Source organism: Oryzias latipes, chromosome 13 (assembly GCF_002234675.1).
Source record: "Oryzias latipes chromosome 13, ASM223467v1".
Taxonomy (NCBI): Eukaryota; Metazoa; Chordata; class Actinopteri; order Beloniformes; family Adrianichthyidae; genus Oryzias; species Oryzias latipes.
The window spans coordinates 18,745,014-18,756,932 of record NC_019871.2 but is presented as its reverse complement, the minus strand read 5'-3'; the positions used below and the strand labels follow the sequence as shown (position 1 = coordinate 18,756,932).

The 11,919-nt window shown below is 45.1% G+C and overlaps 1 protein-coding gene across 1 annotated transcript in view; it reads right to left on the bottom strand.

Moving 5' to 3' along the window:
- Positions 1-11,919, bottom strand: part of eif4g1 (eukaryotic translation initiation factor 4 gamma 1) — a 34,749-nt gene that overhangs the window by 111 nt on the left and 22,719 nt on the right. Inside the window, exons 12-31 of the mRNA XM_023961972.1 lie at positions 11,179-11,371; positions 9,909-10,042; positions 9,420-9,545; positions 8,938-9,336; positions 8,066-8,212; positions 6,817-7,053; positions 6,628-6,732; positions 5,517-5,795; positions 5,309-5,420; positions 5,119-5,233; positions 4,861-5,048; positions 4,663-4,790; positions 3,914-4,086; positions 2,440-2,565; positions 2,268-2,349; positions 1,954-2,052; positions 1,664-1,798; positions 1,263-1,344; positions 1,045-1,185; positions 1-944 (exon numbers count right to left, since the gene is read on the bottom strand). The exon at positions 1-944 is cut by the window's left edge and continues 111 nt beyond it. Coding sequence (XP_023817740.1) covers positions 763-944; positions 1,045-1,185; positions 1,263-1,344; positions 1,664-1,798; positions 1,954-2,052; positions 2,268-2,349; positions 2,440-2,565; positions 3,914-4,086; positions 4,663-4,790; positions 4,861-5,048; positions 5,119-5,233; positions 5,309-5,420; positions 5,517-5,795; positions 6,628-6,732; positions 6,817-7,053; positions 8,066-8,212; positions 8,938-9,336; positions 9,420-9,545; positions 9,909-10,042; positions 11,179-11,371 — 3,183 coding nt within the window. The 3' untranslated portion in view covers positions 1-762. The remainder of the gene's footprint in view (positions 945-1,044; positions 1,186-1,262; positions 1,345-1,663; positions 1,799-1,953; positions 2,053-2,267; positions 2,350-2,439; positions 2,566-3,913; positions 4,087-4,662; positions 4,791-4,860; positions 5,049-5,118; positions 5,234-5,308; positions 5,421-5,516; positions 5,796-6,627; positions 6,733-6,816; positions 7,054-8,065; positions 8,213-8,937; positions 9,337-9,419; positions 9,546-9,908; positions 10,043-11,178; positions 11,372-11,919) is intronic.

Genomic DNA, 11,919 nt, shown 5'->3' with positions numbered 1-11,919 from the left:
AGGAGAGGAAAATATAAATACAGGGGGAACTGCAGGTTAGTCTCAGGAACAGAGATACAGCAGCAGCATCTTTGGAAAACAAAAACATCTCTTCATCACATATTTACACGAGAGTCCAGAAAGCAAAGGGAACAGACTCTTTCAGTCTTTCAGCATCAAAATACATCGGTCTGGATTTTCAAGTTTCCATCTTCTTCTCCTAAGTCTATCAGGCTCAAAGCCCCCCTCCTCAGTGACTGCCCCCTCATCTGGAGCCTTCCTTTCAACCTTAGTAAAAACAAACTTCACTCATCCAACGATGGCGTCTCCATCCGAACGTCCCATGGAGCCACAGTTGCTGTATTTCCATTCAAACATCAACTCTTCAAAAAAATAGACGCGAAGTCCTTCTTGCTGTTTATTAATATCCGTCATAAATGTAATAACTTGTGATAGTTTTGCCACGACAAGCGAAAGCGAAACTAAAGCTAATAACTGAGGAGACGGCATGACATCATCCAATGAAGGTCACGCTCCGTCCTCACATTCTCTCCATCAATCCTGGTTTTTTTTCTATGTTTTTGATTTTTTCAAAAAAAAAGACATTCTGTTGTTCACATGAAATCCAGAAAAAAAAAAAAGATCGAATGTTCGATCTATAATGCAATTTCTCCCAGTTGAAGAATCCTTTCCTCTTTTTCTGTTCATGCAGAAGGACTTCAGATGGATTCAGACTCTCCTGAATCGTCCACATTCCCAGCGGGGTTCCCCGCCCGGCGCCCCCTAGCTGTTGTCCGACTCATCCTCGGCCTCCCGGAGCCACATGAAGAAGGCGGTGACGGACTTCAAGGCCACGCCTTTGCCCTGCTGCTCAGCCAGGTCTTTGCTGGACTCCCACTTATAGAAGGCCTCCTCTTTGATCACGTCCTCGTCATAAAGGATATCAAAGAACATCCGCAGCAGATCTGAGGGAGAGGAGCAGAAAGATTGATGTTCCAATCACTCAAGCATTTTCAGCATCATTTTGGCTGCATGACAGCGCAGACGTTTGCTGGAACTGCTCACTGGCGGGCTGCTCCATCTGAACCATCAGGGCCTGGAGGGCGTAAAGCGCCTGCAGCTCCTTCTGCTCGTCCTTCAGGTATCTCTGCAGCAGCTTGGCCCTCAGCTTGATCTGCTCGCTGTCCACCTTGTACGGGTTCTCACCTGCAGACCAATGACTTTTAGGCTTTTTTTTTTTTCTTACAACTTTCTTATTAGTCCTGATCAGGAGATTCGCTCACAAATGATTGCTGATTGACAGACGCAGGTCATCAGGACTCTAACGAACAGGCTGGAGGACGTCTGCTGCTCGTCCAGGTTGGCCTGAGAGAAAATTCACTTGTGAGAAAAGCAACAAACTCAGCTGGAAGTAACATGCGATTCCTGCACACAGATACCAGTGAGAACCACTTTGACTTGGTGCAAACATTGTAAAGTTCGATTCTCTGACTGTAATGCAATGAAGCACAGAGTGAAGCAGCGCTTTGAAAAGCAGAAAGACTTTCAAAACTGGGATGCAGGTTTTGTGTTTGTACCTGAGATGGAGCGTGACATGTGCTTAAAGTGCATTAGTTACAGTAGAGTGAGAGTGTGTGTGCTGCAGAGAATCAGAAACTCATCCATCGTTTGTTGAGAGACAAACCTCCACCCAGTCAAAGATCTTCTGGTTGTCCGCTCTGTCCTGGATCAGTCTGTCCAGCTGTTTGGTCAGCTCGGCGGCGCTCATCTCCTTCTGCTCACTCTTCTCTGACTCGTCGCCCAACGTGAACTCCACGTTCTGCAGACAGAGGAACGTCCAGATTCAGAGTTAGTGTGGCGAGTGTGAAATCCTCCTGTGTGTGAGGAGTTGTGATGCTTGGTTTCATCTTAGTTACATATCCCTTTAATGAAATCAAAGAAAACATGACATTTTGATGGTAAATACTTTCTCACATTTTCAGTAACAAACTTGTTGATGTCTACGTCTTCGGGTAGAAGCTCTGTCCAACGAAGACCCGCCTCCCTCCACAATGTGCCTGCCTTTTTATGGCTCTGACAAGAGTTTCAAGAGTGTCAGATACACATTAAATAAACAAACTGATTCTCTTTTGGATTATTTTGTTGATTCTGTTCAAAATATCATCAAACTTAGAGTTATTGTGCGATTAAAATTTCAGAAAAAGTCTGCAATGACAAAAAAAAAAGCTTTCAGATCAGGATCAGAAGATGTTACAGCATCAGAAAAGGTTGCGGTGATCCGCTCTTACCATTCCCTTGCAGAGTAAGGTGAGGATGTGGACCAGCAGCAGTCCAGCTTTGCCCTGAGGGATCAAAGGTTTTGCAATCTCCCTGGAGAACGCATAGTGTAAATCTAACATCCAACCAGCACTCAGAGCAGAACAGCATTGATATTAAACCTGTGTGGGAGCTGGAACTGACCTGAACAGCTCTCCCATGGGGATGCCCCCCTCCTGCAGCATGGGAGTGATGAGCTCGGCCAGGTACAGGAAGATGTGCGGTATGTCTATCGCCATGTCTTCAGCCACCTCCAGAATCTCTTGAAGCCTAACGGCATTCACATTTTAAAAAGTTACAAAACATTTCTATTCTTTTTGGATCGTTTGAGGCCATTTCAGACATTTTAATATTTGTACTAAACTGATGTCATGGGGCAGCGTCTTTCAAATCCTCCAAAATCTCTTGCATGGATTGTTATTACCTGCCTGGTGTTTAAAGGTTTATAGAAGGAATTTTTGTTTTACATTGTTTTATCGCTTGATGAGTAGTGTTGTGGAGAAAAGAGGATCCATGTCGAAGAAGCACAAAAGGGGGAGCTTAGGAAACAAGGGGGGAGGTCTAAAAGGAGCAGCAACCAGCCGGTGAGCCGCTGTGGATGGTGAGAAGAGTACACCAGGAAAACCTGAGAGTCGCGTTCAACCACTGCAACAGCAGGGTTTGAGCCCTTCCTAGAGTGCAAGTGTGCCGCTGGAGACGCTCAGGTGAACGTGTGTTCAGGACAGATTACTGGCCTCTGCAGAACTGCACCTGGAAGATTGAGAGCACCCGGAGAGAAGAGCCGGCGGCTCCTGCTGTCACAGATCCTGAAGGACGTGCTGCTTGGTCTGGTGTCTTGTCCTAACATGCGTGCATCTTTTACCTCTTGCACACTGGTTTTAATTGAACGTTTCCCAGCCTGTTTAGCGTGGACTATTAGTAGAGAATCTTCTGACTTTTACCAGCCTTTTGGATTGATTTTTAGAGTTTTTTTACCAGTCTAACTGTTTTATGGGATACATGCTTTCTGGTACAAGAGCAATCTTAACCTAAATTTTACTATTTTGTTTGTATTTATTCTTTTACCAATCTCCCCACCTCTGGTACACTAAAATAAGATTAGAAAAAAAGCGTCTTTGGTCCACGAAGTGAGAGACAAAAACTAGGGTTTGCATTGGACACCAATCTTAGCTGACCCCACCCTTACTTTGACGTGTTCTCCCTACCATGACAAAGGTGGATAAAGGTGGAAAGATTTCATGTAATCCATGGACACCAGTGAAGATCACAAATCATTGAAGAAAAAAGGTTCAGAGCACTGTCTAGTGGGTCTAGATGACCCAACTCCCAACGTTAAAGTGCCTAGGAGAGCACAAGGGTTACACATGAACCAACCAGCAGCCCTGCTGTCTGTTTTCATGGCTGAGTGGAGAGTCATGGTTTTGTCTTACAGGTCCATCCATAGCCCACAAAGAGTTTCCCACTTAGGTCATATCTGTATGTAATGCATGAATAGAAAACTAGGGCATGGAGACAGAATGAAGATCCACCTCGGGTGTATGGAGCGTCTTAAGAAAAGTTTATGTTAAAAACCTAAAGTTGTTCATGTTTCACACATTGGAGTCTGGTTCATGCTGACCCTTTGTAGTACTGTGGCGTTGGGAGGATGCCGGTCTTCAGGAGCTGGTGCAGCAGCAGGCCCATGTGCTCCCTGGCAATGGTGCTGCGCTCCAGCGTGGACTCCAGCCCGCTTCGCACAAACACAAAGAGCAGCTGAGGGCAGTTCATCTCCTGCACACACTGCAGAGCCTCCTGTAGAGACACAGACATGTTGGTAGACTTCTTCATCCTAAACTTCTGTTGGAGAAGTCCCTGCATGTCCAGAATCCCCTGTGAGACTCCAACTATGATTGGAACTAGGGCTGCACGATATGAGGAAAACTTGCGATATGCGATATGGGTGATCAATATTGCAATAACGATATAATTTGCGGTAAATAAACAAATAGCAAAACAACCAAAAGCCTCATTCCCATTTCACTGCAACAGTTTAAAATGTATACTCCAAATGAACCTCGGCGAGGTAGGATGCAAACATCTAACATAAAATGGTCCATCCGATTGGTCAAATGCATAAATGGATTTATTTGATTCGTTAAATGCTTCAAGCTGCCATAAGATTGTTTTAGCATACTTAAGGTAACCATTTATTGCGATTTGTGATGACTTTTGCGATATGCATATTGCACAGCTTGATATCGCGATAACGATAAATTTGCGGTATATTGTACAGGCCTAATTGGAACCAAAAGCTAAAGACTAGAAAGCAGAAAATGTTGTTTTTGGACATCACTATCAACCGTTTCTTCTAAGGAGCGTCATACCTACCTTCATGTCATTAATGTGGAGGTACTCCTCAATAATGGCTGTGGACTTCTTCTCCAGCTCATCTTCTGTCAGGGCCGGTTCGGTAATGTTCTGGGGGGGCGGGGGCGTGGCAGTTGTCTCCCGCTTCACTATAAAATGTTATGTTATGTTAATAACCAACGATTCACAGCAGGTGTGATATTGAAAAGAAGCAGCTACCATTGTCTCTGCTTTTTGCTCTTTCACTGCTGCCTCTATGGTCAGAGCTTGGCATTCTGGGAAGATGATTGGCCGAGCCCCGCTCGTCCTTCTCCCGGCTAAAGCTGCGTTTGGTGACCTGCAGTCTGTTTCGATCCCGCTCGTCTCGCCGGTCAAAGCGGTCGCCTCTCTCTCGGCTTGAGCTGTTTCTGCGAGTAAAGGTGTTGGACGTTGATGGACAGATTCCTCCTCAGACCACGCTGGAGATCTTTCACTCACCTCTGAGGAACTCTGCGCTCTGAATCCACAGAAAAGCCTGAATTAGAGGAAGCCTGCTGTAAGGCGGAGAACCTATTCAGGGTGCTGGTGGCAGGACGGCTCCCTGACTCTGCGCCTGAAGGTGAAGGACTTGCATGAGCTTCAAGTCCATGTGATTAACAAAACCCTCTTTTACTGATAGGAAACCTACCAGGATCTGCAGGTTTGGTACTGGTGCCCCCGCTGCTGCCTTTACCCCAGCTCCCCCACGAGCCTTTCCCTCCTGGAGCAAGCAGCTGGTTGTTAAAGTCAAGAACAGGAGTCTGCAAAGATGAGGAACAGCATTAGAACCTGGTTCTCCATGAAAACAGCGTCTAAGTCCATCAGCCTGTAGGCGGAGAAAAAGCCTCTGCTCTGACCTTTGTGATTTTACTGAGGCGAGAGGTGTCAATAGGCCGGTTCTTGGAAATGGGAACCGTGTTCCAGCCCTCATCCTGAGAAGGAGCCCCGCGGCCTGGGGTGTGAGGGCCCCCCCGGCCAGGACCTCCTCCACCCATCCTGCCTCCAGGGGTTTCCTTTTTGGAAATGAGGGCTTGCTGCACCTTCATCTGCTCCCGGTGCATCTCCAGCTCAGCCTCTTTGTGGATCTGGTCGATAGTTTTGGGGCCTTGATCCCCCCGCCGGGGTACCCAGTTGTTCTGTGGGGGAGAGCATGGATAAGCCCTAAGTCGATGTGGGTTTCTGTCCTTTCAGAGGGACGTAGCAGTTTGAGGTGAAGAATAGTATCAATCAGACAGATAAATATTGCTTCAGAAGTATGTTAATGATAAGCAGATGCCTGTCTCAGCCTATGGCACAGAGTAGCTCTGTGTTTGGGAGCTGCCCTGCATTAAAAAGCTGAGGAGGAGCACACTTCTCTCTAAGCCCTTCCATGAGACTCGCACAGGCCAGGGCTGAAGGACCGGTGTGTATGTCTCCGGGCTAAAGCATCCAACAGACACAAAACCCACAAAGGACGGGGAAAGAGGGACAAGTCTTTTTAAATCAAGTTCTCAAACATCCAAAGCAAACACACAAGATGCAGGACGCAGTGTTAAGAGGGAAGTAATCGAAATCCATACATCCCTCCATGCCATGTGTTGGAGGTCTTACATGATTTTATGTTACCCCTAGTGACTAAAACATAGAGGCATAAATCACACTTTTATAGAACGTTGAGATCTGACCTCACTAGTGTGTGATCAGCAAACTAACGAGAGTTAAGTGAGTGTCCCATTACTGACACAGAGTCTCAATAACAAAACACCACTTGGGTTCAGAAAACGAGGCTGTTCCTCTCGATCACACCTTTCCAGGTATCATTGTCAATGCCTATGGTGATGTGAAGTCTTCCAAAAGAGCTTTCTTTTACCTCTCCTAGAGATGTTGGGCCTCAGAAAGACTCCTGTCTCCAGGCCAGAGGCACGCGACCTCAACACAACTACAAAGCTGTGCAGCCTGAACATAAGAGGAGTCTCAATCATGACTTACCCGTCGGAGGTCCAGAACATCTTGTAACATGAAGCGGATTCTGGAGGTCGTCTTCCTTTCCTTTATAATTTTCTCCATCTGATTGAAATACTGGTCCATACGAGGCTGACAACAAATCAATACTTCATGAAAACTCTATTTTTGTGTTTTCTCGATTCAAGTGTTTTCTTTAGATTCTTTCTTTAGTACCTTGGCCTTCTCAAAGTCGAGGTCCTTGCCAATGGTGGACAAGAGTCTGCAGAGGCACTCCAGGGACTCCTCATCATGGTTTTTGAGGAGCTTTACAATGCAGTCATGCATGATGACCTCCGTAAGCATTTTGAGCTTGAACAGCTCACCAATGAACTTGATGTTTCCCAGTGAGCGTCTTCTGGCCTTGTCTTTAGCATCTTCTAGCTCCTCAGTTAGTCGCTGCTTCTCCTCCCCCTGAAAGGTAAATTTGAGTTAAATGTTAGTGTTTCCAAATGAAAAAGTAGTCTGTTTAAGTATACTACAAGTATTCTTGGTCTCTCCAAAGACGTATTCTTTTTTTACTTGTCCTGTCCAACAGCTGGGCAGGCAGATGAGAGCTGAGGGCCTCTTGTGTTGGACATATTTTACTTTAACAAGAGGGGTTATTCATCTTCAGACAAACCAGAGGTATGTCTGAATAAACCCCTTTTGTAATTGAGGCCAAACTTTATTAATTTCAACCATGTTTGAAAATCTTTGGTGTTGGACCGGACGGAAAAGGAAAGAAGGGAAGAAGAGAGAGGGATGTTAGAGAGAGGGGGGGGGGGGGGGGGGGGGGGGTTAGGAGGGTGATAATAGGAGGGGAGGGGGGATAAGACAATGAAGCAGCATAGAGCAGACAGGTTTACTGGTTGTTTATCATTACGGTAAGGTTCAAATGTAGTACAAAAAGGGCGGGGCCTGTCCACACACACACTCAAATGTTATCAACACACCTGCTAGCTGCAAAAATGTCCACATGTCAACATGTACACAAAACAGATAGTGTTCACACACGCATTCTAAAACCAACTAGTGTGAAATATTTCATTCATTCTATCACGCAAACTCTTAGTGCAAAGGTGAGCTAACACCTGTGTTCAGATGAGTGTTTATCTTCTTCTAAAATGGATGGTGGAATGTGAAAAGAAGGAAGGAGAGTGCCAAGCCCACACCAAGACCCCCGCCGCAGCAGCAGCGGCAGCCGGAACCCCCCCCCAACGCCACACGGGAGCAGGCAGGGAACAACCGCCCCCCGTGCGACCAAATCCAAAGACATATTCAGCTACTCCACTTCCTATACCACATGCATATGATCTATAGTATACTTGCTATGCTTATACTCAGGTATACTTAATAAAATAAACTTAAAGTGTATAACTTTTTGATAAGGGTTATGAAAACATCTGTTTTCCTTTAAAAAATGTCTAGGAACCAAAGCTTGTACCCCTGATGCAGCATCCAGCTCCTTCTGCTTCTTCTCAAAGATCTCATCATCATCTTTGTCCTTCTCAAACTCCTTCTGGCATCGATTCAGCAGCAACTTGCGGAAGTTTGCAGTGGCTCCTGGCTTATCTGTGGTTTGGACTTTAAGCTGAAACGATTGATGAGAATGGAGCTTTTAAAAAGTGGAAAACACAGATCAAAGTCTACAGAATTAAAATGGCAGCTCAACAGCACAACTGAAATCATCGTCTGAGGCAAGCAAAACCATCTGTGAAGCTCTGTGAACATGAGCACAAAGACTGCATTTGCTGCTAAAGCTTTAGTCCCAACTGTCCTTACGGGTGGATACGGGCTGTCTGCAGGTGAAAAATGGGCAAACCTGTACGGCCACGTGGGTATAAAAGAGCAAGATTGTAGACCGCTCAATGAGCCCTTGGAGAGAAAATGGTTGTGCATTTTTATTTCTACGGGCATGCTATGGGCGTAGTGAACACTTATGCCGCGGTGAGTACTCGCATCTTACCAACAGCTGGTGTTGCGTAAGGATACCGAACAACATCACTTGTATGTCAGAAGTGTGTGGAACTTCCATTTGCCTTACAAATTCTTTACAAAATGTACCATTTCTTACTACCATGCCTTACTACTGGCATGACAATGGTACATTACATTTTCATAACATCCCTTAAAGTGGCCGTACAAGCCTCCAAGGAACTGTAAGACTTCACACATTCATGAAGGTCTCCTCATTTAAATGGTGTTCAACTCGAATGTTTGCTGTGGAAACTTTTTAAATAAAGCTACTGTTATCCTGTTATTTTAACCTACATCTCAACAATCATCCATGTTTTTCCTAAATGTGTCTTTGCTTACCCCTGAAAGACAGCGGCACATGTTTGCGTAAGCCACTGAAAAGTCCGGCTCGGAAATTGCCTTCTCGAAGGTGAGGTCAATGACACCTTTCAGCCTCTCCTCCGTGTCGATGGTCAGCTCCATCACCTGTTTCATGAGCTGCTGAAACTTCTGGGGGGTGAGTTTGTTGAGAATACTGCGGACCCGCTTGAATAACTCCTGGGTCTTCATGTTCTCTGGATCGTTTTCGTCAACGTCCTCGGCCACGCGGCTGGGAGTGACTTTCTTTACAGACGGTTTCCAGGCCTTCTCTGCCTTGTTGAGCTGCACGTCTTCGTTAGAGGACATTGTGATAAAAATCTTCCTCTGCATCTGCTGGGAGCGGCGGGGGCCACCAACTCCAATACCCATACTTGGAGGCTGTGAGAAAAGAGGTTTGGCCACATTAGAACACCATTCTGGTGATGGGCTGCTGTCTCCATGTACAGAGAAAATGTGCTCACTGGTCCTCTATTTCCTCCTCCCATGCCAGGCCTGCCAAGGTTGGCAAAAGATGGTGTGAAGTCCGGCCCAGAGTTCATCCCTGGTAGACGACTGGGGTCCAGCTGACGTAGAGGAGTCTTGTTTGCCTGAAAGAAATGTTTTGACCAACAAGTGTTTTTCCATCAATTAACATCCACCAACTCTAATAAGGAAACAAATTTCTCCACATGAGCATTTCCATAGAAAGAAATCCCTTTGGAAGCAGAGAATGCTTCAGTTTTTCAGTCTGCAGAGGCAATAGTGGCCTTTCAAACAGTCTGCCTGCCTGTTTTATTGTTGCTATATTTTTAATACAGCTCTGTCTGAAGTCCAACTTTGTTAATACATGTTTGACTTTACCAGTCAAAATTCTACACAAGCCATTTATTAAACAGAGATTTTCTACATAGAGAAGCAAAAGGTGTGGTTAATATAGAAGAGACAAGCTATTGGAGGGCTAATGTTTGAACCTTGTCCAGGACGACGTCACTAATGGCTGGTAAACCCTCAGGTCTGTTCATGCTTGCAGAGATGAATTGAAAACCCAGAAGAAAATTCCGGTCGTATTTCTTCTTGTCTTCCATGTTGATTGGTTTCCATTGTTCTGTCAGAAAAACACAAAGCAGAAGATGTTCAGGCTGACCTCCGACTGATGACTTTTCACTGCAGAAGCGTCCTTCACACACTGATCTATGTCAGGCTGGTGGCAACTATAGAGGCTACTTAGTGACCTGTTGTCCAATGAAACCATCTTCCTGTGACTTGCATCATGGACTACCTTAACAACCATGTATAGTGGCTCCTGGCTTATCTGGGGGCCACACACTGCCTCAGTGGTGGGTAAGGCCCAACAACGCCTGCACTACCTGAGGAAACTAAAGACTGCGAAAATGTCCAGGCAGCTGATGGTGAACTTTTACAACTGTGCCATCAGCAGTGTTCTGACATATGGATTTTTTGTGTGGTTTTATAGCTGTACAAAGGCTGATCAGCAAAGGCTCCAACAGGTGGTGAAAACAGCACGGAAAATCATTGGGACCACCCTCCCAGAGATGAGTAGCCTCTACACCACCTGCTGCCTAAAGAGTCCACAACATCCTGCGGGACCAGCACCATCCAGCCCACCATCTCTTCCACATGCTGCCCTCAGGAAGGAGGTACAGGTCATCCAGGCCAAAACAACCAGACCAACCGCCCCCCACCCCTCTTCAACCTTTTCATGCGAGTACACAGTGAATTGCATTGCTGCTTATCCCCCACTTCATATCCCAACAGACTGCTATACTGTAGCCCACACCTCCACAATAACCATATCCACTTTGAAATAACTGAACTGGACTTTGAATTGCTGCACATCAACATTAAGCTGCTATTGACTCAACACCTGTATACACTGAAGGTCTTATTTTGGTTTAATTCTTGCTGTGCTTCTTTTTGTACTGATGTTGCACTTTGGTTATTTATTTATTGGGTATTCATTTGATGAATCAGAGTTTTTTTTTTTTGCAGCTTTGAAATAATAAGGGTGATTGTTGATGCTCCAAACCCAATTTCGTTGTTTTAATGGCAATGACAAATAAATGAATCTTGAATCTTGGTATGTGCAAAACCAAAAAAATCCCTGAACCTTTTGTGGCTAATGATAATTTTATTTGTATGATGTGCAGGTGAGGTGGATTCAGGATAAAATGTCAGAAAACACTGCGTTCAGTCTCAAATGTACAGCAGTTCATCCCTCACCTTCTTTGTATTGGTACTTCTTGTCAGAGTTGTTAGATGTAGGAGATTCAGGCTGAATGTTCTCAGCATCAAACTTGTCCTCCTTATCTTCCCAGGTCAGGTCTGCCTCCTCTGGGGCAGCAGGAGATGTGGCCGGGGGCTGAGCCTTTGGTGGGGGGGCAGGGGCCAGCTCTGGCGGGGCGACTACCTGCTCCTTAGGAACGAAGTGAAAGTTGACTTGGACCCAAAATAAACACCTACTGCAGAAAGCAGTTTTACTAAACTAAAATATTAGAGTGGTTCCCCTCATTTTACTTCTATGGATTTTAGTGTTAAAAATGCCACGACACCGCCCGATGGATGGATGAATGGATAGATGGATAATGTATAGAATGTATAGAATGACTTGATTGATGGATAGAATGAATGACTTGATGGGTGGAATGGATGGATGGTTGGATAAATGACTTGATAGATGGATGGTTGGATGACTGTGTGGATAGATAGAAGGATGAATGGATAAGTGAATATATAGTTTCATAAATGGATGAATGATGCATGAATTGCCTTGATGGATGGATGCATGGATGGATAGAATGAAGATGTGTGTGACCTGTAAGAAAAGTTGATTTTAACATTTCTTTGGAATTACTAGCAAAATGCAGAACAGATTGTCAGTCATCATTTTCTACAATTAAACATTGATTTTGCAAAACCTTTAGTTTTGCAAGTTGTTTTTCAGAGGGAAGAACAGGATAAAAC